Raw genomic sequence first — 25,401 nt, forward strand, 5'->3', positions numbered from 1 at the left:
AGATCTGCAGCGGATAGGCACTTGGTGCAGGGAGTGGCAACTGACCCTTAACATAGACAAATGTAACGTATTGCGAATACATGGAAAGAAGGATCCTTTATTGTATGATTATATGATAGCGGAACAAACACTGGTAGCAGTTACTTCTGTAAAATATCTGGGAGTATGCGTGCGGAACGATTTGAAGTGGAATGATCATATAAAATTAATTGTTGGTAAGGCGGGTACCAGGTTGAGATTCATTGGGAGAGTCCTTAGAAAATGTAGTCCATCAACAAAGGAGGTGGCTTACAAAACACTCGTTCGACCTATACTTGAGTATTGCTCATCAGTGTGGGATCCGTACCAGATCGGGTTGACGGAGGAGATAGAGAAGATTCAAAGAAGAGCGGCGCGTTTCGTCACAGGGTTATTTGGTAACCGTGATAGCGTTACGGAGATGTTTAACAAACTCAAGTGGCAGATTCTGCAAGAGAGGCGCTCTGCATCGCGGTGTAGCTTGCTCGCCAGGTTTCGAGAGCGTGCGTTTCTGGATGAGGTATCGAATATATTGCTTCCCCCTACTTATACCTCCCGAGGAGCTCACGAATGTAAAATTAGAGAGATTAGAGCGCGCGCAGAGGCCTTCAGACAGTCGTTCTTCCCGCGAACCATACGCGACTGGAACAGGAAAGGGAGGTAATGACAGTGGCACGTAAAGTGCCCTCCGCCACACACCGTTGGGTGGCTTGCGGAGTATAAATGTAGATGTAGATGTAGAACCTGGACTCGCATTCGGGAGGATGACGGTTCAAACCTGCGTCCGGTCATCCTGATTTAGGTTTTCCGTAATTTCCCTGAATCGCTGCAGGCAAATGCAGGGATGGGCCCTTTGATAGGACACGACCGACTTCCTTCCTTAATCCGATGGGCCGAAAGACCACGCTGTTTCGTCCCCTCTCCCAAATCAACCAACCAACCTTCTCTTGAGGAAGAAGTTTCGACACTTATGGAAGAATCTTCCACAGACATTCAGGCACCTCATGGAGGGTCTCCCCACCGGAGTTCTAGCCCTCGTAGAGGCGACAGTTTGACACACCTCATAATAGCCCACTAACAGGTGCACAGGTATTTTTGATTACGTAGTGTATTTCTCTCCTCGTCGATTCTGCGTAAAACTTACTCAATTACTGTTTTATCTACATAATTTTCAACATCCTTCTGTGGCACCACATGTCAAACGTATATATGCTCGTCTTTTTGGTTTTCCCATTATGATTCACTTCCACATAATGCTGTGCTGGAAACCTGCTTTCTCAGAAATTTGTTCCACAAAATAAGTCCGATTTCTGATACTCGTAGACGTCTTTTGGTCATGAATGCACTCTTCTCCTGTGTTAGTCTATTTTTGCATCCTCCTTGCTTCGTCCGTCATGCGATATTTCGCTTGCAAAGTAGCACAACTCCTTCGTGACCCTCAGTTATGATGTCAAGTTGATCACTAATCTCATTTACTCCCGTCTTTTTTCGATTAACCATTAGTCTATAGTGCGTGCTCATTAGAATTTAGTTATTCCTCACTTTCCCTGAGAACATTAGTGTCATCAGCGAATCACGTCACTGACATCACTTCACCTCGAATTTTAATCCCACTCCGGAACCTTTGTTTTACTTGCATCACTGCTCCGTCGATGCATAGTCTGAACAGCAGGAACGAAAGATTACATCCGTCCCCGAAACCCTTTCTCAACCAAGCACTTCGTTCTTGGTTTTCCAGTATTACTTTTCCCTCTTGGTTTTTTCCAAAGCTTACACCTGTCTTTCTGAAAATTTCGGACATTTTGCATCGTTTTGCTTTGTCGCCCGCCTTTTATAGCTCGACAAATGCTGTGAATATGTCTTTATTTTTCTTAAATCTTGCTTCTTTTATCAAGTGCAGCATCAGAACTTCCCGTCTGGTGCCTCTACTTTTCCCAAAGCCAAACTGGTCGTCTTGTAAGAAATCCTCAGTCTTGCGAAATCGGATGAATACTTTTGAAATACTGTCTATTTTTCCTCGAGATAAAGTCCACCTTCCGCTTCGGCGTGCTATGCTTGACCACGACGTCCACGGAGCGGCTTAGCCGGTGCGCGCCTCTCGGTGATATATTGAGGCGAGATCGCGCTTCAGCCAGTAGCTGTCCGCCTGCGACTGCGAGCGTATCCTCCAGCGGAGACTGCCGGCACTACAGCAGGTAGGTACCGCTGCGGAGTGCTGCTGGAACGGCAGGTGTTCCGCCGTTGGGATGGATAATATCGCTAATGCAAACGACAGTGGCTCATTTCTTACGTATATGTACATTACTTTATAGACCTAAGGACTGCATACTTCACTCAAGAAGTGACTACGTTTACGCAAATGGACCCGATATATGTACTTCAGAATATATCGAATTTCAAGGCTGCAGCGATTTGTGTTTTTTTTTTTTTTCTCCTGTCTTAATACCCTATTTTCGATGGTTAAAGGTGCAGCAGGGGCACAGTGAAGAACTACCAAACTGTCGATTTTCACAATCCTTACATAATGCTAAATTGCAACTTTTTTAAAAATTTATGTTGGCTATTGGCCTGAAGGCCACACAGCAATCTCTGTGTTACAGGAATTTTCTAGGATTTTACATTGTAAGGCTCTATTTATTTAAAAATTGTGTACTAACTGTAAAATACATTGTCTGATGAATGATTGCTGCTACATTAGAATGTAATGGTTCATGATACCTGATTAACTGTTGTACGATATCACTTTGCCGGTTTGCATACAGCTTACATTCGAAAATAATGTGACTTAAATCTCTTACTGCTACTCTTTCACAGTAAGAATTATGTCGAATGTGTATTCGGTGAACATGGCTGGGGAATAATCCATAATTAGCTCTCGCGCGGAGTATTATTTGCTTTAATTGTGTGAAACCAGAGCGTCGAGGGTATGTTTGGCGATATTTGTCTGTTTTATTTCCTGTTATTGCGCATCGATGATTAAGATTCGTTTTGCCTTTGCCGTCTTGCTCTTCTGTATAGTGTAATCTTTACGTGTAATGTCTGTAGTAATATGTTTTTGAGTGTGCAGTTTTGAGCGTCTGTCTTCTCTACGTCATCGAATTATTGATTACATTTAATGTTAGCGCGTCCCTTGATACATATAAACTTCATCTTCCTGAGATCTTCGTTTTCCTTGGTGTCTTTTATAATCTCCGTTACCAGTGCGTTAGTTTTCTTGAGAAGGGGTAGTATCAACATTTCTGGGATCAAGCTCCTACAATCCATTAAAATCAAAGTGTTTTTTACTGTTACGTTCCGCAAGTAATGTGAAGTTGCAAGTATAGTTCTGGTTTCTCTACAAAAACTAGAAGTCCCACTGCGAAACAAATCATTACCTCGTAAACTGTACTAGGGGTTAGGTATTTGTAACCCATTCTTTCATTAGCTGTGGTTTTGGAGCCTTCAGTATATATCTCGAAATATTCTTGGCAATTATCAAAATGGAACTATCAAGACAATTTTGTTGCGATACAGGTTTGTGGATATGAATGTTATCATTGAGATTCAGGAAGGGAGTGGGTGTCTGGTTGATCGGTTTATATGAAGTTTAAGAGTGTGGATGTGCTTAGCTGCAAATGACCTTTTACAACCAGTGGTGCTACTAAAAGCATTACACTGACGTGACGAGCTGCATACTGGTCAAACAGACTATAGCAGCTAGACTGATTGAGCATTAACGAAGTTGGAGATTGCACAAGTCAAATTCCACTTTTGCTGAACATTTACTGCAGGTGAGTCGTAAACACAAAGTAATCACAAGATGTTCTACCTACAACCAACAAAGGCAAAAAAACTTATTTGAAGGACTTTGGGCAAAAAAACCTTTTTGCTCCAAACCCTACCTGGTTCTAAACGTTTGCTTCTTATCCTTAAATATAAAGTAAAGCACTAACACTTTACGTTACTGCTAAGTTTGTTTGTTACAAGCGATGTTAAGCGAATCGTTGGTAGCAGTTGAACTAGTTGAAGTACTTCATGATTCAAGATGAGTATTAATAAGGGAAATATTTCAGTTAGGCCACTTTACTTCCCTAGAATCCCACAATCCATTACGCAACTTATTCTCTTAATGACATGTTTTGAAATAAGCCTACGTGTGATGGGAAGCGTACGCTTAAGCTGTTTCGTCATTTTATTACAATTTCTCTGTCATCGAAAACACATAGTGTTCCAGTTCCCCCTTCAGCGGTGTTTCGCGGCCATTATTTATCACGCTGGAACTCTTCGCAGTTAATGAAGAAATGAACGAGCCACTTATAGTAATCTCCGTAGTGCCGTTTTAGCTGCTATATCCAAAATATTTCGCGCATCATGGCTGTACAAGACATACATTTTATCTTTGCTTTTCTCTTCCCTAGCTTTGAAACATCGGAGAAAGGAAGACCTTGGACAAATATTATATTAGCAATGTGACTGCCACACGTTATGTGACGAATTAGTACATACTTTGTCGTTGTTTGACGTCGCATCTCACTTATTTTCCCGTGAGGAAACAATATTCCCGATAGTATTGTACTTCTTGTTGCGTTCTGCAGTCTGAATATTGTTTTGATGCAACTCTTCACACTGGCGTATGTTGTCGAAGCCTCGTCATAACTGTACAACAACTGTGACGTAACATCCGTTTGAAACTGACTGTTGTACATGCGCCTTGTGCTTCCTCTGCAATGTTTAGCCCCACTCTTTCTTATAGTACCAAGGTAACGATTCCTCTATACATCAGCATGTGCCCTATAAAGAAATCCGTTCTTTTTGTCAAGCTGTTCTTCTACAATTTTCTTTCTCCCTAAATTAGATTCAGTACTTCACTAGTTAACCGATCTACCCACTTAATCTTCAGCATTCTTCTGTAGCATCAAATTTCAAAATCTTCTACTTTCTTCTTGTTTCAAATGTTTATCATCAATATCAGTCATGCTTCACTTTTGGACAAGGCTACACTCCAGACTGTTCCGATATCATAGGACTGGGTGGCTGTATTAGTAAGTGTCGAGGCTGGAATTGAATCTTAATTTCTCTAAGTGGGCTTCAACAACTGAAAATCAAACTCTCCCTGATGTTCAACACCCATCTCCCTCTGTATGATGACAGGAAGCGAACGCTGTCTCGCACCTAATTGACTATTGATCTTGGCCGACCGTCCAAGACACCTCCCGCAAGATCGGGTAGTGAGACTTCAACGCAGGCCAGACGTAGAACACACTGCGGCAGGATCTCTGAAACTACAATCGTCCTAGAAATAACTTAGAACAAACTTAGCAGCGGACTTAATATCTTAAGCTTCCAACGAACATTTAACTTTTTCTATCGCCCCTTTTTAGCTCTAACTTTTATGCCGTCGTCGACACTGTGGAGTCTTCTACCATAGGAAGCGTGGAAGAGGATTTTATTTGGGGGCCGGTGTCCTGTTTCTACAACAAAACTGCACACATTTATTAACAGGGTTCTTTATTCGTAAGAACAAGAAGCTACTTACACTCCTGGAAATTGAAATAAGAACACCGTGAATTCATTGTCCCAGGAAGGGGAAACTTTATTGACACATTCCTGGGGTCAGATACATCACATGATCACACTGACAGAACCACAGGCACATAGACACAGGCAACAGAGCATGCACAATGTCGGCACTAGTGCAGTGTATATCCACCTTTCGCAGCAATGCAGGCTGCTATTCTCCCATGGAGACGATCGTAGAGATGCTGGATGTAGTCCTGTGGAACGGCTTGCCATGCCATTTCCACCTGGCGCCTCAGTTGGACCAGCGTTCGTGCTGGACGTGCAGACCGCGTGAGACGACGCTTCATCCAGTCCCAAACATGCTCAATGGGGGACAGATCCGGAGATCTTGCTGGCCAGGGTAGTTGACTTACACCTTCTAGAGCACGTTGGGTGGCACGGGATACATGCGGGCGTGCATTGTCCTGTTGGAACAGCAAGTTCCCTTGCCGGTCTAGGAATGGTAGAACGATGGGTTCGATGACGGTTTGGATGTACCGTGCACTATTCAGCGTCCCCTCGACGATCACCAGTGGTGTACGGCCAGTGTAGGAGATCGCTCCCCACACCATGATGCCGGGTGTTGGCCCTGTGTGCCTCGGTCGTATGCAGTCCTGATTGTGGCGCTCACCTGCACGGCGCCAAACACGCATACGACCATCATTGGCACCAAGGCAGAAGTGACTCTCATCGCTGAAGACGACACGTCTCCATTCGTCCCTCCATTCACGCCTGTCGCGACACCACTGGAGGCGGGCTGCACGATGTTGGGGCGTGAGCGGAAGACGGCCTAACGGTGTGCAGGACCGTAGCCCAGCTTCATGGAGACGGTTGCGAATGGTCCTCGCCGATATCCCAGGAGCAACAGTGTCCCTAATTTGCTGGGAAGTGGCGGTGCGGTCCCCTACGGCACTGCGTAGGATCCTACGGTCTTGGCGTGCATCCGTGCGTCGCTGCGGTCTGGTCCCAGGTCGACGGGCACGTGCACCTTCCGGCGACCACTGGCGACAACATCGATGTACTGTGGAGACCTCACGCCCCACGTGTTGAGCAATTCGGCCGTACGTCCACCCGGCCTCCCGCATGCCCACTATACGCCCTCGCTCAAAGTCCGTCAACTGCACATACGGTCCACGTCCACGCTGTCGCGGCATGCTACGAATGTTAAAGACTGCGATGGATCTCCGTATGCCACGGCAAACTGGCTGACACCGACGGCGGCGGTGCACAAATGCTGCGCAGCTAGCGCCATTCGACGGCCAACACCGCGGTTCCTGGTGTGTTCGCTGTGCCGTGCGTGTGATCATTGCTTGTACAGCCCTCTCGCAGTGTCCGGAGCAAGTATGGTGGGTCTGACACACCGGTGTCAAAGTGTTCTTTTTTCCATTTCCAGGAGTGTATTTTTAAACAAATTGCTGTGGTACAAGCTCTTCTGTAATAGTCCTCATTAGCCTCACTGCTGGTGCAGTACACGTCCCGCTATGCACACTACTCTGGTCACTACGTGCTGCCTGAGACTGAGACTTTGAATGCGACTGCGACTGTCTGTGGCTGATTGGGCCCTCTGATCCGCGGCAGCGATCTTAATACTGGTGGTCGAGAGAGCGTTGGCTGTGGGTTTCTTGCGAGTCTGTCTTCGGCCTCTCCCCTGACAGGTGGACTTGATTCAGCGCCTATTATCGATCTTCTTGCAACCTCTTTGCCGACTGATGTGCTGGCGACAGCTTACGCCAGCAGACTAAAGTGCGTGGCCCATAACGAAGCTCAACTTCAAATCAAATGGTTCAAATGGCTCTGAGCACTATCGGACTTAACATCTGTGGTCATCAGTCCCCTAGAATTTAGAACTACTTAAACCTAACTAACCTAAGGACATCACACACATCCATACCCGAGGCAGGATTCGAACCTGCGACCGTAGCAGTCGCGCGGTTCCGGACTGAGCGCCTAGAGCTGCTCGGCCACCGCGGCCGGCGAAGCTCAACTACTTAGCCCCACAATAAAAAGAAATATCACAGAACAAGAAAGGGCGGTAGGCAACTTTAATACTAGAGTAAGATTTATACCACCAAACACATAAATGGCAGGCAAAACAGAATCAAGCTTTAGCAACAAGTTTCTTACAACTTAGAAGTGACCAAGCGCATGATTACTACATGCAGACAGAGTAGGCTAACATTGCTTTGCCACAAGGCTTTTAAAACTTACTACACTAAATTTAACACTGGCCAAGCTCAATGATCACTATACTCAAACAATAAGTTACCGACACCGAAAGGTACTACACGCTTTTAATCTCCCCAACTGCAATGCGATTGCTTAACCTTAACAGGGCGTAAGCATTCAAGTGAGGCCGAACACTGGTCAGGCTATAACCAACCGCACGGACCCTTAGGCGCTGCCCAAAACGATGTTAAACAAGCCCGTGCGTGCATACACAGCTCATCAGTTGCGGTCAAAAGCTCTTACTGAATCTTTACTAACTGCAGTGCTGCATCACTTTAATACTCTACAGAAGAGAAGCACGCTGCTTCGAAGAACACAGTCCGTGATACAACTGTCTCAAAATGGCAACATACACACTTTATAATAAAAACTTAAGAGCCAATTCAAAGGAACAATACGATAAAAGCCCTGACCAAACAACGCCCTGCACTTCCAGGACATAGTTACCGCACAACAAAACACGGGAACTTCTCAACTTTCAGTTTTTTAAAAACACAACATGTCCACGCTACAGACCACCACTACCTCCCCCTTTTTAGTTACATCAATAGCAACAACCAAACACGGACGATCCAGAACCACCACAGCCAAGAATGGTGTCACTGCTGAATAACGACCGTTTCTGTCAGCCTACTACGACGGACCACTGTCCTAACATTCCGTTGCAACCAATGAAACTTTTGCCACCAACGTTGTCGCCGGAGGCAATCCTTACAACATTCCACAACGGCCTCCTTATACCACAATAAGACAAGGAGAATCTTGCGCAGCACCTCTAGAATAGTAGCAGCTACTCCGTAACGGTCGTTTCCATCGCTTTACTACGGTGGACATGCTTTTGTAGTTCTCTTTAGCAACAAGAAGGTTATCAAGCACAGCTGTTATCGAAGCCAGTCCTTGCAACAACCCATAAAGTCCGCACCACAAAACAAGACAAGGAAATCAACACGTCACATACAGTTGAAGAATCAGGCTAACAATTCGCAGTCGTTACCGGCACTTTAATACGATAGAAAACTCCACCAAGAAGCTAATGAACCAAGGTAGCTGTCTTAGCCAGTTCTCGTAGTCAACCACCGTGGCAACACCACAGAGCTTCCTGTCGTTGGCGTGTTTTATCGGCTATGTCTTCTTAAGGCAGACATAAACGTTACAAAGACGCTACTCACCACTTAACCGAACCCTGCCCGCAATGTCGAAGGAAAACAACGGGAACGATCAGCCGAGCCTAACCAAAAATCCTGGCTACGAATTACTCTCTCCAGTATCGTGACTGAGTCCAACTGATAACCGAAATGACGGACCACCACTGAAGTATTTCAGCACTTTCGCAGATCTTGACCCTGGCCAACACAGCTCTGCCTCGTCGCTGTGATGCCCCTACGCAACGCTGCGGCCGTAAACATCGGCAATCAAGAACTTGCTTGCACTACTCCACGCTGTCACCTGTGACGCCTCTAGCGCCACCGCATCGTCACTCGCGCCTCTAGGCACTTCCAACTACCATGAAATACAGGGGGAACTGTGGTAGAACCGGAACTGCTAGAAATGCAAATTGCCGGAGGAGGAAACCAACCGGCACAAGACGAATATCTTATGAAATGCATTCCTAAATTGCCTCAGTATTGTCTCTAAATTTACATTCGTTATTAACGAATTTGGCTTTTTCAGTAATGCTTCTCTTACGGTTGCCAGAATGCATTTTATATCCTCTCAAGTTCTGCCATCGTCAGTTATTTTGCAACCCAGATAGCAAAACGAGGCAGTTCATCAGCATCGCACTAATCAATTCGACTACATTCCATCAGCCTAGTTTAACTTTTGCTGCTCTTCATCTTATAACTTCTGTTAAAGAGACTAACCTTTCCACTCAACTGCTCTTCCAGTGCCGTCTCTGCCTTCTAGATCTTTGTATCTTACCGTTTTATTTTCAGAATTTCATTGTCAAAAGCGTTCTCTCAGTCTTCAAATTCTGGATTGTGCGATTGCCTTTGTGCAGTCTACCTTGTGAAATAAGTCTTAGAAACAGTATTCCCTCTCGAATTGCTACATTTCTTCGCAAATCTAGTCCTTCCCCACGTCGGTTTCTATCAGTGCTTCCCTTCCTATGTAAGTAATTCAGCCGTCGGAGTGGCCGAGCGGTTCTAGGCGCTACAGTCTGGAACCGCGCGACCACTACGGTCGCAGGTTCGAATCCTGCCTCGGCCATGTATGTGTGTGATGTCCTTAGGTTAGTTAGGTTTAAGTAGTTCTACGTTCTAGGGGACTGATGACCACAGCAGTTAAGTCCCATAGTGCTCAGAGTCATTTGAACCATTGTGAAGTAATTCACCTGAATATTTTGCCACCACGACTTATTAACCTCATGGATCTGTAATGTTCACACCTGTCAGTATCTCCTCTCTAATACTCGATCCATTAAAATACACAGTCTTACATCACCAGCAGCTGAGTGCAGTCACAGAAAAAAGTCAAATTTGTCATTTCGTGAGCACTAAGTTACCCAGATGGTGCATATTCATTTCGAATCTGTGCTGAAGTCTCATGGCATCGGTCTTCTTTCGCTTAATTACTGCCGTACCCCTCTGAAAGCAGCCTCTCCATTTACATCTATAACCCACAATGAATGTAGTTCCAGGATTATTTTCCATTTTCTGGTAGCGCGCGCCGCGGAATTTGAATCTGCGACAGACGTCATGGACGTCGAAGACCCCTAGAGGTCTTTGCACCATCGCGCCGTAAGCTGTGGCGGCGCGCCCCTCCTGGTCCGCTTTTAGTGTGAGGGCGCCACAGTGGAACACGTGGTTCCAGCAGCCCCTGATATAGTACTTATGCACCTGCCTCTCTCTCAGCCAGCCCGCCGCTTCCCCTGCTGCCCCTTACTCTCCCCTCCTTTTCCATCCTCTCTGACCTTTCTCTCGAGGGGTCCCACCTGGCAGTTTTAGTCTTCATCGTGTTTGCTCAAAGTGGGTTTGAAGTGTGTTGTTCCAGAGTATTTTTAATACTGTGACCGAATTTTAACCTGTGCATGCTCATTCAGTGTCTTCTCTGTGTTTTAAGAATCGCGAACTGTGTTTTTTAACTTTCTGGTGACTTTTTTAACTGTCCCCCATGAACGTCTCCATGTCAGTGTATTTTTACCTCCATTTTCTCACGTTTCTGTTTTATGTTCCTCCCCTTTTCTATCGCCTTATGTATGTATCATTTTATTCTTGTTTTAGTTGTCATATCACTCGGCTGAAGAGCGGCGGATTGTGCCGCTGACAGCCCTCCCCTGCCTATATGGGGCAAGAGAATGAAATCTAACGTAAAAAAAAGCTCAGCTGGCCAGTCTAATCTTGTGTACATCTGTGGACACTTCACCTCACATTAGACAGCTTACTTACTTTCTTTTTCTGTGTACAAGTGGACGTGTTTGTTAGGTTTTCTTGTGACACCGTTGTTCGATCTTGTTGTTGTTGTTTGTTCTGTCCTTCGTGCGTCGTATCCGTCCTCTCCCGTTCTGTTATTGTTCGTGGGCCTCTCTGTGGGTCCTGCCATGCTTTCCATCATTTCAACCCAGCGACTGTCCCGGTCGCAGTTACAACACATTTCGTATTCGATTCCCAGTAATGGGGAAGACCTGGTTTCATCGCAGCGATTTATGACCACTCCCAACCTGTTACTTTCCAGATCGTTCGCCTCTACTTCCCCATCCCCCTCCTCCTCTCCTCCTCACTCTAGGCCACATAGGCTGCTATCCTGCATTTAGCATTTAATTTGACACTGATTGGTCTGAAGGCACATGTTGGTCTTCATTTTCAAAATGATTTATTACTCAATTAATTAGCCTTATGACTTTAATTTATTATTCAAGATGACTGCCTCTATATTTATGTTTACCACTATAATTTATTATCAAAGATGACTGCATCTGTATCCATGTCACCTGTACTCAAGGACCCATAATAGCCTAATTTAGAAACGCTGGGAAATTGGAGAAGTCAAAGAGAGGCACAGAAGATGGACAAAAATATGGAAAGATCAGAAACACATTTACGATGTCCAGGGCGAATTAGGAAAACCGGTATCCTGTCGGCTCATAATGGATATGTTGTGGATTGGCAAGACAGCCAACCCACTATGAGGAAGCCGAAAGGCACACATTTAAGCTCACGCAGGCTGGCGTGAGGTCTGGAACAGGACAAGGTAATTATACTAGCAAAAAACGTACGTAGCTGCTGGAATACTTCACTTTAATCCATAATTGGTGAACATTGCTCTTGACGGTACATGTTTTACAGCATCAATAGTAACTGGTAATGGCGCCTTGCTAGGTCGTAGCAAATGACGTAGTTGAAGGCTATGCTAACTGTCGTCTCGGAAAATGAGAGCGTAATTTGTCAGTGAACCATCGCTAGCAAAGTCGGCTGTACAACTGGGGCGAGTGCTAGGAAGACTCTAGACCTGCCGTGTGGCGGCGCTCGGTCTGCAATCACTGATAGTGGCGACACGCGGTTCCGACGTATACTAACGGACCGCGGCAGATTTAAAGGCTACCACCTAGCACGTGTGGTGTCTGGCGGTGACACCACAGGATAAATACAGGTCCTGTGTGTTTTTTTCAGTGAATATTTTACCCTTATTCCTGAAAAATCTAGGCAAGTTCAGGTGACGGTAGAGGCTGATAGCGAGCACGCACTCGTCTTTCCAAAGTATACCACAAAGGTTCAATAATATTGAGATCTGATGACTGTGATGGCCAAGGGAGATGCCCAAGTTCATTCTCGTGCTCACAAAACAAGTCTTGGATGATGCGAGCTGTGTGAACAGGGTCACTGTCGTCTTGGAACGTGTCATCTCCATTGAAGAGAAATACGGTATAGACCTGATGAGCAAACATCGTCACATAATCCTTGGCAGTACTGCGATCTTGTAGAATAATCAAGGACCTCATTGAATGCATGACGTGGCTTCCCAAATCATCACCAAACCGCTGCCATATTTCACTCTTGGAACATAAACTCTGCCAACTGTTGAAAACAGTATGAACAAGACTCATCCAAACAAACTACTTTTTTCCATTGTTCTGTACTCCAGGTTTTATGACTTCGGCACAACATTTTTCTGCTGCGGCCATTTCTATCCATGACGAGTGGTTTTGAAATTCCAGATCGCCCCTCAATTCCTTGCTTATGAAGCTACCTTCATGTTGGTTCAGTGCTGACAGTGTGTCACGAGTGTGACATTCAGTTCTGCAGTGACTTTTGTAGTTGCCGTCCTCAAAAGTTTCGTCGGTCCTCGTCTACGACGGTCTGTCACGACCACTCAACACACACTTTCGTCCTCATTGCGACTTAGCAGCTGATGTGTTTCTGCCTTTCATATAACTCCTATAAATTAACGATACGTTTCCTCTCGAGACACCGAACACTTCGGCTACCTTGGTTGCGGAAGCATCGACCATATGAGCACCAGCAACTGGCCCACGTTCGACTTCACTTAGGTTAACCTAATGCACTGTGACTATACAGAAGGCTGTTCTGACCACGACTGAAACCTGCATCGTGTTGAGGATATTGCACAGTTTCCGTGTCTGGTCAGATACAACAACACAACGTGCAGTCTTGGATAGTCTGTGTTTATGTTCAATCACGCCTTCCTTGCGGTGTTTACTTATTTTTGTCCATCCACCGTAGCTTGTATACTGCATGGTCTTTTCTTAAAATACACTACTGGCCATTAACATTGCGACACCACGAAGGTGACGTGCTACAGAAGCGAAATTTAACCGACAGGAAGAAGATGCTGTGATGTGCAAATGATTAGCTTTTCAGAGCATTCACACAAGGTTGGCGCCGGTGGCGACACCTACAACGTGCTGACATGAGGAAAGTTTCCAACCGATTTATCATACACTAACAGCAGTTGACCGGCGTTGCTTCGTGAAACGTTGTTGTGATGCCTCGTGTAAGGAGGAGAAATGCGTACCATCACGTTTCCGACTTTGATAAAGGTCGGATTGTAGCCTATCGCGAATGCGGTTTATCGTATTGTGACATTGCTCCTCGCGTTCGTCAAGATCCAATGGATGTTAGCAGAATATGGAATCGGTGGGTTCAGGAGGGTAATACGGAAGTCCGTGTTGGATCCCAACCGCCTCATATCACTAGCAGTCGAGATGACAGGTATCTTATCCGCATGACTGTAACGGATCGTGCAGCCACGTCTCGATCTCTGAGTCAACACATGGGCACGTTTGCAAGACAACAATCATCTGCACGAACAGTTAGACGACGTTTGCAGCAGCATGGACTATCAGCTCGGAGACCATGGCTGCGGTTACCCTTGACGCTGCATCACAGACAGGAGCGTCTGCGATGTTGTACTCAACGACGAACCTGGGTGCACGAATGGCAAAACGTCATTTTTTTCGGATGAATACAGGTTCTGTTTACAGCATCGTGATGGTCGCATCCGTGTTTGGCTACATCGCGGTGAACTCACATTGGAAGCGTGTATTCGTCATCGCCATACTGACGTATCACCCGGCGTGATGGTATGGGGCGCCAGTGGTTCCACGTCTCGGTCACCTCTTGTTCGCATTGACGGCACTTTGAACAGTTGACGTTACATTTCAGATGTGTTGCGACCTGTGGCTCTACCCTTCATTCGATCACTGCGAAACCATAAATTTCAGCAGGATAATGCACGACCTCATGTTGGAGGTCCTGTACGGGCCCTTCTGGGTACAGAAAATTTTCGACTGATGCCCGCGCCACCACATTCTCCAGATCTCTCACCAATTGAAAACATCTGGTCAATGGTGGCCGAGTGACTGGCTCGTCACCGTACGCCAGTCACTACTCTTGAAGAACTGTGGTACCGTGTTGAATCTGCATAGGCAGCTGTACCTGTACACGCCATCCAATCTCTGTTGGACTCAATGCCCAGGTGTATCAAGGCCGTTATTACGGCCAGAGGTGGTTGTTCTGGGTACTGATTTCTCAGGATCTATGCACCCAAACTGCGTGAAAATGTAATCACATGTCAGTTCTAGTATAATATATTTGTTCAATAAATACCCGTTTATCATCTGCATTTCTTCTTGGTGTAGCAATTTTAATGGCCAGTAGCGTACATAGGTAGTAATTAAGGGTTGATACTTTCAGCTATCCACTTCATTTCATGTTCATCTAACTCTTCACTTTCAACTACCTTTCAGTGTCACCTAACTATTTCTCAAGATCGTCATGCAATGACACATGTAGATTACTGTAAATACGTGTCTTTCTCCACTGTGTTTATGTGTGTGTGTGTGTGTGTGTGTGTGTGTGTGTGTGTATGTGTATGTGAGTGAGTGAGTGGGTGGGTGGGTGGGTGGGTAGGTGGGTGTATTGTAGAATAGGATGGGCTAAGAACGCATCTTTATCTAAACAAATACTGCTGATGACCCTTCAAGCTCTGCTGGCCAACCGCCGACATACTACACCGCCTAGGGTCCAACTCCACCAGTGTAGCCTAAAAGCAACAACTTTGCGAGAGAGCTGTGCCATACGAGGTGGCTCAGCCTTCAGCTAATGAAAGCGCACGTCCCATCTGGCCGGCTCGGAGGCCCGGTGTGGAATAGTTCTTCTAGTGCTGCTGTCGGTATCCCTCCGCGATTGCGCTGGTAAGCTGCTAATAGCTCCTGGTCCATACACCACCACTCCTATGTGCCATCGCATATGTAATCAGCGGCGCTCTCTGTGTCAAATGTGAGAGCAGCCGAGCGCTGACAGGTGCTGCATAGCCGCTGCTAGCAAGTCACTGCACTGCTCCGTGTCACACTCCTCCGTCCACTACGGACACAGCCCGACTTTGACATTAGTTTCAGCCAAACATGGACTAGTATTTTTGATAAATAATTACTTTGCTATAAAGATCAAACCAATCTGAGCAGTTACTTAGATCAGCAAAAGGCGCCATGCAACCTGCACGTGTTTCGTACGAATTTAAACGGGATTCCATGGGAGAAAGACAAGCCGTGTTCGTTAAATTTAGAAGATGGCAACATATAGAGCATCCCAGTCAACACCGATCAGTCGAAAGTCACAGTATTTTTTAAAAAGTCGTAACTGCAGTAGAAAAAATTTTTTCACTAACAAACCAATGACTTTCATTTAGTTCTGAAGATGGAACAAAGTCGGGCTGATTAACGAATTGTAGATTAGATCCTCTACAAGGCTGACACACGTGCATGGTGTTTTCTGCAACTTGTCTGATATATAGGTCAGCCTGAGACTTTTCTTGGGTGCTTTCTGATATCCTCAATTGCAAATACAGACCTGGTTTCACATCTCTGCGATAAATGGTATACTGTGCGCTTTAGGTGGTTCGTTTCGAACAGGTACAACGCGTTTAAAACGTCTAATGTGGAATACCTTTTCCATAGTAGCTACAGTAATTCATATAAACCACTTCCACTTTAATATTTACGGAGCGTTGTCACACTACCACAGATTTCTTTGCTTATGAATCAGTAACGCCTTCATTTTTTTAACGACTGAGAGCGACACTGACTTATCTTTTCAAATCATGCATTTACCATATTTATGTTTTCTCCAAGCAACATAATATGATCCATTCGTAAATAGCAATGGTTTTAATATTCTATTACAAAACCCCAAGGTGCTCGAACCAAAATTGTACTTCCAAAATGTATGAGGATTAGAGAATTCGAAGACGCGTAATGACAAAAGTCAGCGGATGTACTTATTAAAGAATCTTAATTAGCATTTTCTTTTCCACATAGTTTACAGAAAAATAATTAAAACAATAGGCTGACAAAACATATATTCTTGGATGCAAGTTAGCAGCTCTTACCCACCCTATTCTTTTCGTGTACAACTCAAATTTGTACCTTTAACAAAAGCGTGGCTGTTAAATGTAGTACATTGTAGAACATTGTTCACAGCTTACACATCTTCTGTTGCAAATTTCGATTACTTCTTCTGTATACAGTTTTTTCTAGGGGTACTTACAAATCAGTGAAACATTGCTAAAGTGGGAATTATAAAGAATTGTGATCGAACTCAGTACTACACAAATTACAAATATCCTGGAATGTTTCAATATTCCTCTATGAGTGTACAGATATGTGCTGTTATTTCCCACTTAAACTGTGGCGTAATGTTATATGACAGCATGTGCTTACTATGTAATTTTATGTGTAGCTTAGAATGTTTCGTCTTTCCTTTACTAAACTACAAATATGTTGTGTGATCTTCCTCTTATATCTAGTCTACATTAAAAGCCTAGATCTTTCGTCGCGAAATCCGATTACTTCTTCTTTATGCTAATTTTTCTACTTGTATCTGCAAATCAGTGCAATATTTTTGAAGTGGGAATTGCAAAGAATTCTAACGTATAGGTGCAGGTAGTGAATTATAACGGTTATGTTACAGATGGTTTGTGTAGTAATAGAACTGCATGTTTTCCATGGTCCACACTGACCAGCCAAAACATTATATCACTGCCCACCACAACACTGGATGCTGCCAGGTGGCTTTGCGGGCACGTGACGTGGAAACAAAAGTATGTAAGCTTAACAGACACGGAAGGGGAATCATGGGAAATCGGACGGGAACTCGATTGAGATAACCGACTTTAACAAAGGGCAGTTTATTATAAGGCAGTGCCTGTGAACGAGTACCTCAAAAACGGCGAAGCTCGTCGAATGGTCACGTGCTACTATCGTGATCATCTACGGAAAGAGGTGGAAGGACAGTGAAACTACCACCAGCCACTAAATGGTCGGACGTCCATGACTCTTCACAGAACGTGGGGTTCGGAAGCTTGTCTGCTCTGTAAAGTAGGATAGATGGTGATATGTGGTATCTCTGTCGAAAGAACACAACGCTAGAGCACGCACAAGTGTATCGAAGCACACCGTTCTTTGCACATTGTTGAACATGCAGCTCCGTAACAGACACCTCTACCTCTTCACATGTTGGCCCAACGATATCGTCAATTTCGATTGCATTTGATAGGGGCCATCGGTGTTCGACCGTCGATCAATGGGAACGTGCCGGTTCCTCGGTTGAATCTCATTTTTGCTACACTAGGTTGCTGGTCGTCTCCACAAATGCCGTCATCGAGGTGAATGGTGGCTCGAAGCGTACAGCGTGCCACGGACGCAGACTGATGGGAACAATATTATTTCATGGGAGACATTCTCCTGTGCCTGCATGGGTCTTGTGGTAGTAATCGACGACACGCTAACAGCTGTGAACCATCTGCTTTCTTTCATGCTTGATGGCTTCCCCGTCAGCGATTTCATCTTTTAGCAGTATAACTGTCCGTGTCTGGAGACAGAACCGTGTTACAGTGGATTGAGGAGCATTATAGTGAAATCAGGTTGATGTCTCGTGGACCAAATTAAGCTACTGTAAATCCTATGAAACCCATCTGGGACGCTATTGGGTGCCATCACCGCTTATGCAAATCAGTGGCCCGTTATTTACGCGAATTATATGACCTGCGTGTAGACAACTAATGTTACATACTTACACAAACCTACCAACAAACTGTCGGATCCCTGACACCCACAAGCTATTAAGCAGCGATCATAATGTTTTGTCTCATCAGTTGAAATGCAGCTGCTGCCTCGAGATATTACTAGGTTATCAGAGTATACAAGTTGCTTCTGCCACATATCCTATAACTGGACTCTGAATGATGTTCTACACTCAAATCGTAGAACCCTTGTTAAAAGACGATTCAGAACTGTGGAACACAGGCATAAATCCTTTAACAACAGTACTTTTCAGGAAATAAAATGATGTTCTTTTAACGAAATTATTTTATTTTTCCGCCAGCCCTGCTTTTTAATTTTCACGTGATTTAGATGTTTATAAAAATGAGTAGTCATTATAGCTCAGTCAATAAGGTAGTTGCAGAGATTTATACAAAATAGAGCAGTCCCATTACTATCATATCCCCAATTGGCTGAGCTATAATGACTTCATTTTTTTGAGAATTTTAAGAAACAAATACGAATGCAACGTACTGACAAAATTATTTTATTTATTCCCTCTTACAATGCTCACAGTTCTGTTACAAAGAGTTATTCCCAAAACTGCAGAGTGATAACAGGGATTTATGTAGAAAAAAAGAATGTATTGTTTTTTAACAACAGTGACTTATTTTTCAAAGTTAAAAATGTCAAAAATGTATGTTAACACAGGAAATTGCTATATTATAAACGACGGAGTTTCCCCTTTATTCATCTACACAGACAGTAATCACTACGAATGAACGTAATGGAGTTAAACCTTTTATCCGCCAAAGTTATTCGCCTGTGTGAATTTAATACATCAAAACTGCTGTCACCTTAGGTGAAACAGGGTCTCCAACACGCAGAATATAAGGAAAGCAGGACTACATATTTAACACAAACAACTGCGTCTCTGAATGGAAAGAACAGTAGTCTCATCTCTTCCTGGAGGCAAATTCTACGCAGTCGAGCACTGACGAAAGCCCTCAGTCATACGCTGTTCTGATTCTGCATTCGGGATAAAAATTTTGTCAAATTTCTGAAAATTTTATGGAAATTTAATATCGGTTACATGCATTGCAGTATTTATGTCAATCTTTAACCTTCATGAGAATCACAAAGACATTTGAAAAAATAACACAGAAGATTCAACCTCTCGATTTTGCAATTGTTTCCAAACTTCGAACCCTCGACCAAAATAGAAACACACAGTTTCTTTACAAATATGAAAGGGTGCCAGGCCCGCCTCGTATGTTCTATATTTAGGATGATTTAATCCAGTGTAGAGGGCGATGTCTTATACATCTTGTGCTGAACTGCGCAACAGTGATAGTGCAGTGGATAAATGGAGAAATAGTTCCTTTCCATACAGGCTACAATTATTGTACAAAAGTCAGTTTGATGCATAGTATTTGACTCGTCATAGACCTAATTCCACAGGTTGACCCACCTCAGACATCCCCTATCTTACACAGACTTGTCTTCATAGTTTCATCTATTCTCAAGAGATCCAAGATGCTGACACTTCCAGTCACGTGATCAATACATCATTTCTTGTCATACCTTCTACGTTTGCTTGTACATTAAATCAGTTGTAAATTCCTATCCTAATTGTGCTTTTCTTTGTGTGTACCAGACCTGTCATGAGAGGATTCACTGCAGACCCTACCCCAGACCTAACATGGAAGGATGCACCACTGGACGCCAACCAAGCGCAGATGGAACCAGCTCCAAACACTGCCCCAGACCTAACGCACCTGGCTCCATTCCCACATCCTACCAACATTTATAGAGATGCTCCATTCTCTTTTCCTTCCTAAGATACGGACTCCCGGTCTAGGGGTAGCATCTTTGACTAGGCCAGCCTCCCGGGTACGAGTCCAGCATCTGATTAAATTTTGAATAAAAATCATCTGCAATGGCAGCTGAAGATCCTCGGTATAAGGAGCGATCCTCATTTCGCCAACGAACTTTTCAGAGGCGGAGGAGGAGAGGAAAGAGATTCGGGCCACCTACTTCCCCTTACGAAGGGAAACTGTGCTTGAAAGTGGAAGAATCAGCAATAATCAACAGCATGAAGCAAGTGGTAACCACTACATTAAAGACACACAAAGTGTATCCATGGGACATGTGGCCTCTAATGGAAAAAGTGTGACGATGATGCCTCCATTGAGAAAAGATTGCGGACTTATCCACTACCTCGGTTGTTGGGAGGGAACTGCGAAGTGGAAGAGAAACATGACAAAAACGTTGAATAACCAACGACATGGCAATACATTACGAGTCGGAAGCTGGAACGTCTGAAGTGTGAAAATGGCAGGGAAGTCAGAATATATGAAAAGAAAAATGCAAAAACTCAGCCTAGATATAGAGCAGGTCAGTGGAGTGAAATGGAAAGTAGATAGGGATGTTTAATCAGGCGAGTATAGTGCAATGTCAACAGCAACCGAAAATGGTATAACTGGAGTAGGACTTGTAACTAATAAGAAGGTGGATAGAGAATGACTTACTGTGAACAGTTCAGTGATACTACCCCAGCCATACCGCAACTGGATCCACTCTCACACCCTACCAACATTTGTAGACATGCTACCTTCATTTTTCCTCCCCAATATACGGACCCGTAGTCTAGTTGACTAGTCCAAGAATGACCTTTTCGCTGTACTATTTACTGTATTCCAATATCGGTCTTACTCTATATCTATACCCTCTACAGCTCCCTCTAGAACGCCGCTATTTCCCTGATGTGTTGACAGATGTCATATCAGTCTATTATTCTCTGTTCCTTCTTCTTGTCACTGTTTTTCGTATATTCCTTGTTGATTCTGCGGAGAATCTCCTCATTCCTTACCTTATCAGACCATTAGGGGCCGAACTGCACAATAACCCTGGGTTCGGTGTGGGGCGGCTGTGGGGTAGTGGACTGCTGTAGCCTGTTGTGGGGTTGTGTACCACTGCGGGCTACAGCGGGGACGAAGCCTCTCCGTCGTTTCTAGGTCCCCAGTTCCATTCAATACAATACAATACAATACAAGGACTCTCACGGACATGATGGAGTGCCTACAGAATATAAAAGTACTGTGCTGTGCATGTTAGCCCTGTATTTAGCCATATTTGTAATTTTTCCTTTAGGAATGGTCAGTTTCCTGAACGATTAAGTACTCAGTAGTAAAGCCGCTTTCTAAAAAGGGAGAAAAGGATAATGTAGACAATTTTAGACCTATTTCTATGTCATCAGTGTTTGCGAAAGTTATTGAAAAGGCAATGTATATCAGGATAATTGATCTTTTTGTATCACACGATTTGCTGTCAATGTACAGTTCGGATTTAGAAGTCGTTTAACAACTGAAAATGTAATATTCTCTCTTCTCTGTGAGGTACTGGATGGGTTAAACAAAAGGTTTAGAACTCTAGGCATATTTTTTTATTTAACTAGGAGGCATTTGATTTCGTTGATCACAAAATATTACTCCAGAAGCTGGACCGTTACGGAATACGGGGAGTAGCTCACAATTTGCTCACTTCTTACTTTAGCAACAGACAGCAAAATATCATTAGTCACGATGTTGAGAATGGCTGTGATGTGGGGTCTGAGTGGGGTACAGTCAAGTGGGGGGTTCCCCATGGATCAGCGATGGGACCACTCCTTTTCCTTATTTATATAAATGATATACCTTCTAGTATTATGGGTAACTCTAAAATATTTCTGTTTGCTTATGACACCAGCTTGATACTAAAGGATGTTGCAAACATTGGCCCAGTTTCAAATAGTGCAGCTCATGACGTAAGTTCATGGTTTGTAGAAAATAAACTAACGCTAAATCACAGTAAGACTCAGTTTTTACAGTTTCTAACACACAATTCAACAAAACCTGACGTTTTAATTTCACTGAATGGATATGTGATTAGGGAAACTGAACAGTTCAAATTCCTGGGTGTTGAGATAAAAAATAAACTGTCATGAAAAGCCCACGTTCAGGATCTTGTTCAAAGACTTAATGCTGACATTTTTACTACTCGAACGGTATCTGAAGTGAGTGATCGTTGAACACGAAAATTTGTCTACTTTGCTTATTTTCATTCGCTTATGTCGTATGGTATTATATTTTGGGGTAACTCTTCCCATGCTAAAAGGATATTTTTGGCTCAGAAACGGTCGGGACGGACAATAAGTGGTGTAAATTCACGAACCTCTTGTCAACCCCTGTTTACGAGTCTGGGTATTTTGACATTGGCCTCTCAATATATTCCTTACTGTCATTTCTTTTTGTATCCCGCCTGGGAGGCGGCGCGTGGGTAAGGAACAGGAACAGGAAAAGGTACTAATCTCTCGGTACTGCAGATACTGTTAAAGCACCTTTACTAGCGGATAACATATGCAAATATATTACACAGCTTTCAATGTGGTGCGAAGTTGAAGTGAAGTGTCCTGGCTGTCTGCGCCTGATCAAATAGGGTGAAGCAGTCGGGAAGCTCGTCCACCTCGACAGCGCCGACTAGAGGGTGCTGTCGTCGGTTTCTCTCGTAGTGCCAACCTAGCAGAGTGGAACGTAATAAGTAGCACACAACTTCATCTGCAGTGCCTGATGTCGGCGAGGATTACACCTTTACCATAGTCACTTTTGTCCGTAGTTATGCCGTTATCTGAGGAGGGTAATTCGCATCGTTGTAACATCATTAGTAACCCCATCGTTCACAAGACTACGCCATTTTGTAGCAGGTAGGTACCGGCACACACAACTAACAACTTAATTAACAGTTAACTAAGCAACTGGCCATTGCAGAAACCTCATCATGACATCCGCAAATTTATCCGAACATACATGATGCCTGAACCTGAACGAATATGAATCACACAACCAAAGTATCGACTCGGATCCCAATTCAGAGACGTAATAAAGACAGTAGCAATCTCCACTGGTAACAACCAAGTTAAAAGTTAAGCCGTCTAAAGCAGCTCTCACGATTCAAATTCGCTGCTTGCTATTTTCATCAACGAAGTCACTGAAAGACCCATTATCCGCCTTGTTCCACAACTACAGGAATCGAAGAGCCTATCCGACGTCCGAACTGGAAAGACCCACTGGCCCAACAATGTCGCCTCTGGCAGTCAGTTCCACAAAACTGTTAATGTCCTGCAGAGTTGCACACCCTGTCGCATCACGCGACGAAGACAGATAGCCACGGCAGTCTGGCGCGCCAGGAGCGATCACGTGACAACTTGAAAGGTTGCCGAGCGAGAGCGACAACACAGAAACAGCGCCGCACTGCATAAACGCGGCGATTCAAGTTGCCGGACGGATGAACACGCCGGCCTGTGTGCCCGAGCGATTCTAGGCGCTTCAGTCTGGAGCCGCGCAACCACTACGGTCGCAGGTTCGAATCCTGCCTCGGGCATGGATGTGTTTGATGTCCTTAGGTTAGTTAGGTTTAAGTAGTTCTAAATTCTAGGTGCTGATGACCTTAGATGTTAAACCCCATAGTGCTCAGAGCCATTTGAACCGATTGAACGGATGAACACCCGGCGCTCCTTCAAGCCAAGTTCTGTGCGACAGAAGCTGTGAGGTATATGGAAAGTTGATATTTCCTTGAACTGTTTATGTTATCAACGAAATTGTTGCGTAGTAACATAATTATTTATATTGCCATTGGGGTGTATGAAATGCTCATTTTCCTTTGGGATAGATATTTCAATTTGAATCGTCTCAGAATTGTCTCCCTTCTGCAATTTGTACGCCATAGACTTAATTAAATTTTAACATTTGCCTTGCACGTTACTTCACCTTTTCCATCTATGCTGTCATTTGTTTCCCCTTTCCATCATCAATAAATTTAAGGAGGAACAGCATTTAATTTGTGATACTACAAAAGTAAAACCTTTGTCGTGTATATTTCACATATCGAAGTTTATTTTTAACGTTCATCCAGGTTCGTGATTTGAAATTAAGCAAAACCACTCTGCAGAAGACTGACGTAGCACTTTAAAGAGTTCAGTCACCTCAAACACTCTCCAGATTCCCAGATGACCAGTTACCATGTAGAATGTCACTGCCTTTCTATTCTCATGAAGGCAGAAATGACACGTGGCTAGACAAAGTTCGGAAAGGTACTTGTCTGACCATCCAGCTGTTCCATTAGTTATTACTCGCTGTCTGATAGATCAAAGACATTTGACTCCACGCTTGATTTTGTTCCAGAGACTGGCCGAGTAGGAGACATGGCGTGGATCGCGACAGTGCTGCTTTTAGTGATGGTGACAACCTCCAGCGCATCTGTTATTGGCATACCACCGGTGAGTACACAGATTTCCTCTGTACCATCAAAACTCATGTTCAATAAGTGCAGCTGCTCCACTTTTAAAAGGACGAACACTTGTTCACCCAGAATGTTCTCTTGACAGGACATCAACAACTGTTATTCATTATCAATGATAAAATCCACCATAGCTGTAAAAAATATTTATTTCTAAAAAGGAAAGCATAATCCAGTCTCAGGACATATATCCCATCTTCAAGTACGTACTATATTGTGAGCCAACAAAGAATGCATAACTGAGGTTAAAATAGGTTAAAGTATGTTAAAATTGGCTAAAATTTGTTAAAACGTCTTGAAACTGTGTTGTGCTCTCCTGTTTAGAAGTAAATTCACTTTGTGGTCATGGATACGCCCAATCGAAGTATCTCCTTTAGATCCCCACATCGACCCACCTTACTGAGCTAATTCCATTCCACTGACTGGCAAGTACACATTACTTTACTGCCATCACTTACGTCAGCAGTGGAGGGTCAGATGACCACCTAGTACCACCTCTACACCGTTCACAGCGTTCCAAAGCCACCAGCTTTCTCTCTTAAGGGGCTAACTAATACTTTGCAGTGACCCGGCCTATTCTCTATCACTACTCATCAGAGTGGGCGAAGGAAATGTTGAGCGAGAGGGCAGTCTCACGTCGGGGTGTTCAGTTAAACAGCGGTAGTACTGACAGATGTTCATTCAAACAGCCGTACACTGCTCTGCGGCCCTCCTCAGGGCCGCACTGTGTGTGTGTGTGTGTGTGTGTGTGTGTGTGTGTGTGTGTGTGTGTGTAAATGCAGCAGATTGTA

At 44.2% G+C, this 25,401-nt stretch overlaps 1 protein-coding gene across 1 annotated transcript in view; it reads left to right on the forward strand.

The window, feature by feature from the left end:
* The first annotated feature begins 2,162 nt into the window (after positions 1 to 2,162).
* The window catches only part of LOC126176246 (uncharacterized), an 88,688-nt gene continuing 65,449 nt past the window's right edge, over positions 2,163 to 25,401 (forward strand). The window contains exons 1-2 of the mRNA XM_049923392.1: positions 2,163 to 2,213; positions 24,496 to 24,590. Of these exons, the coding sequence (XP_049779349.1) occupies positions 24,516 to 24,590 (75 nt within the window). The 5' untranslated portion in view covers positions 2,163 to 2,213; positions 24,496 to 24,515. The remainder of the gene's footprint in view (positions 2,214 to 24,495; positions 24,591 to 25,401) is intronic.

The sequence above is a fragment of the Schistocerca cancellata genome, chromosome 3 (genome assembly GCF_023864275.1).
Source record: "Schistocerca cancellata isolate TAMUIC-IGC-003103 chromosome 3, iqSchCanc2.1, whole genome shotgun sequence".
In the NCBI taxonomy this organism is placed as follows: domain Eukaryota; kingdom Metazoa; phylum Arthropoda; class Insecta; order Orthoptera; family Acrididae; genus Schistocerca; species Schistocerca cancellata.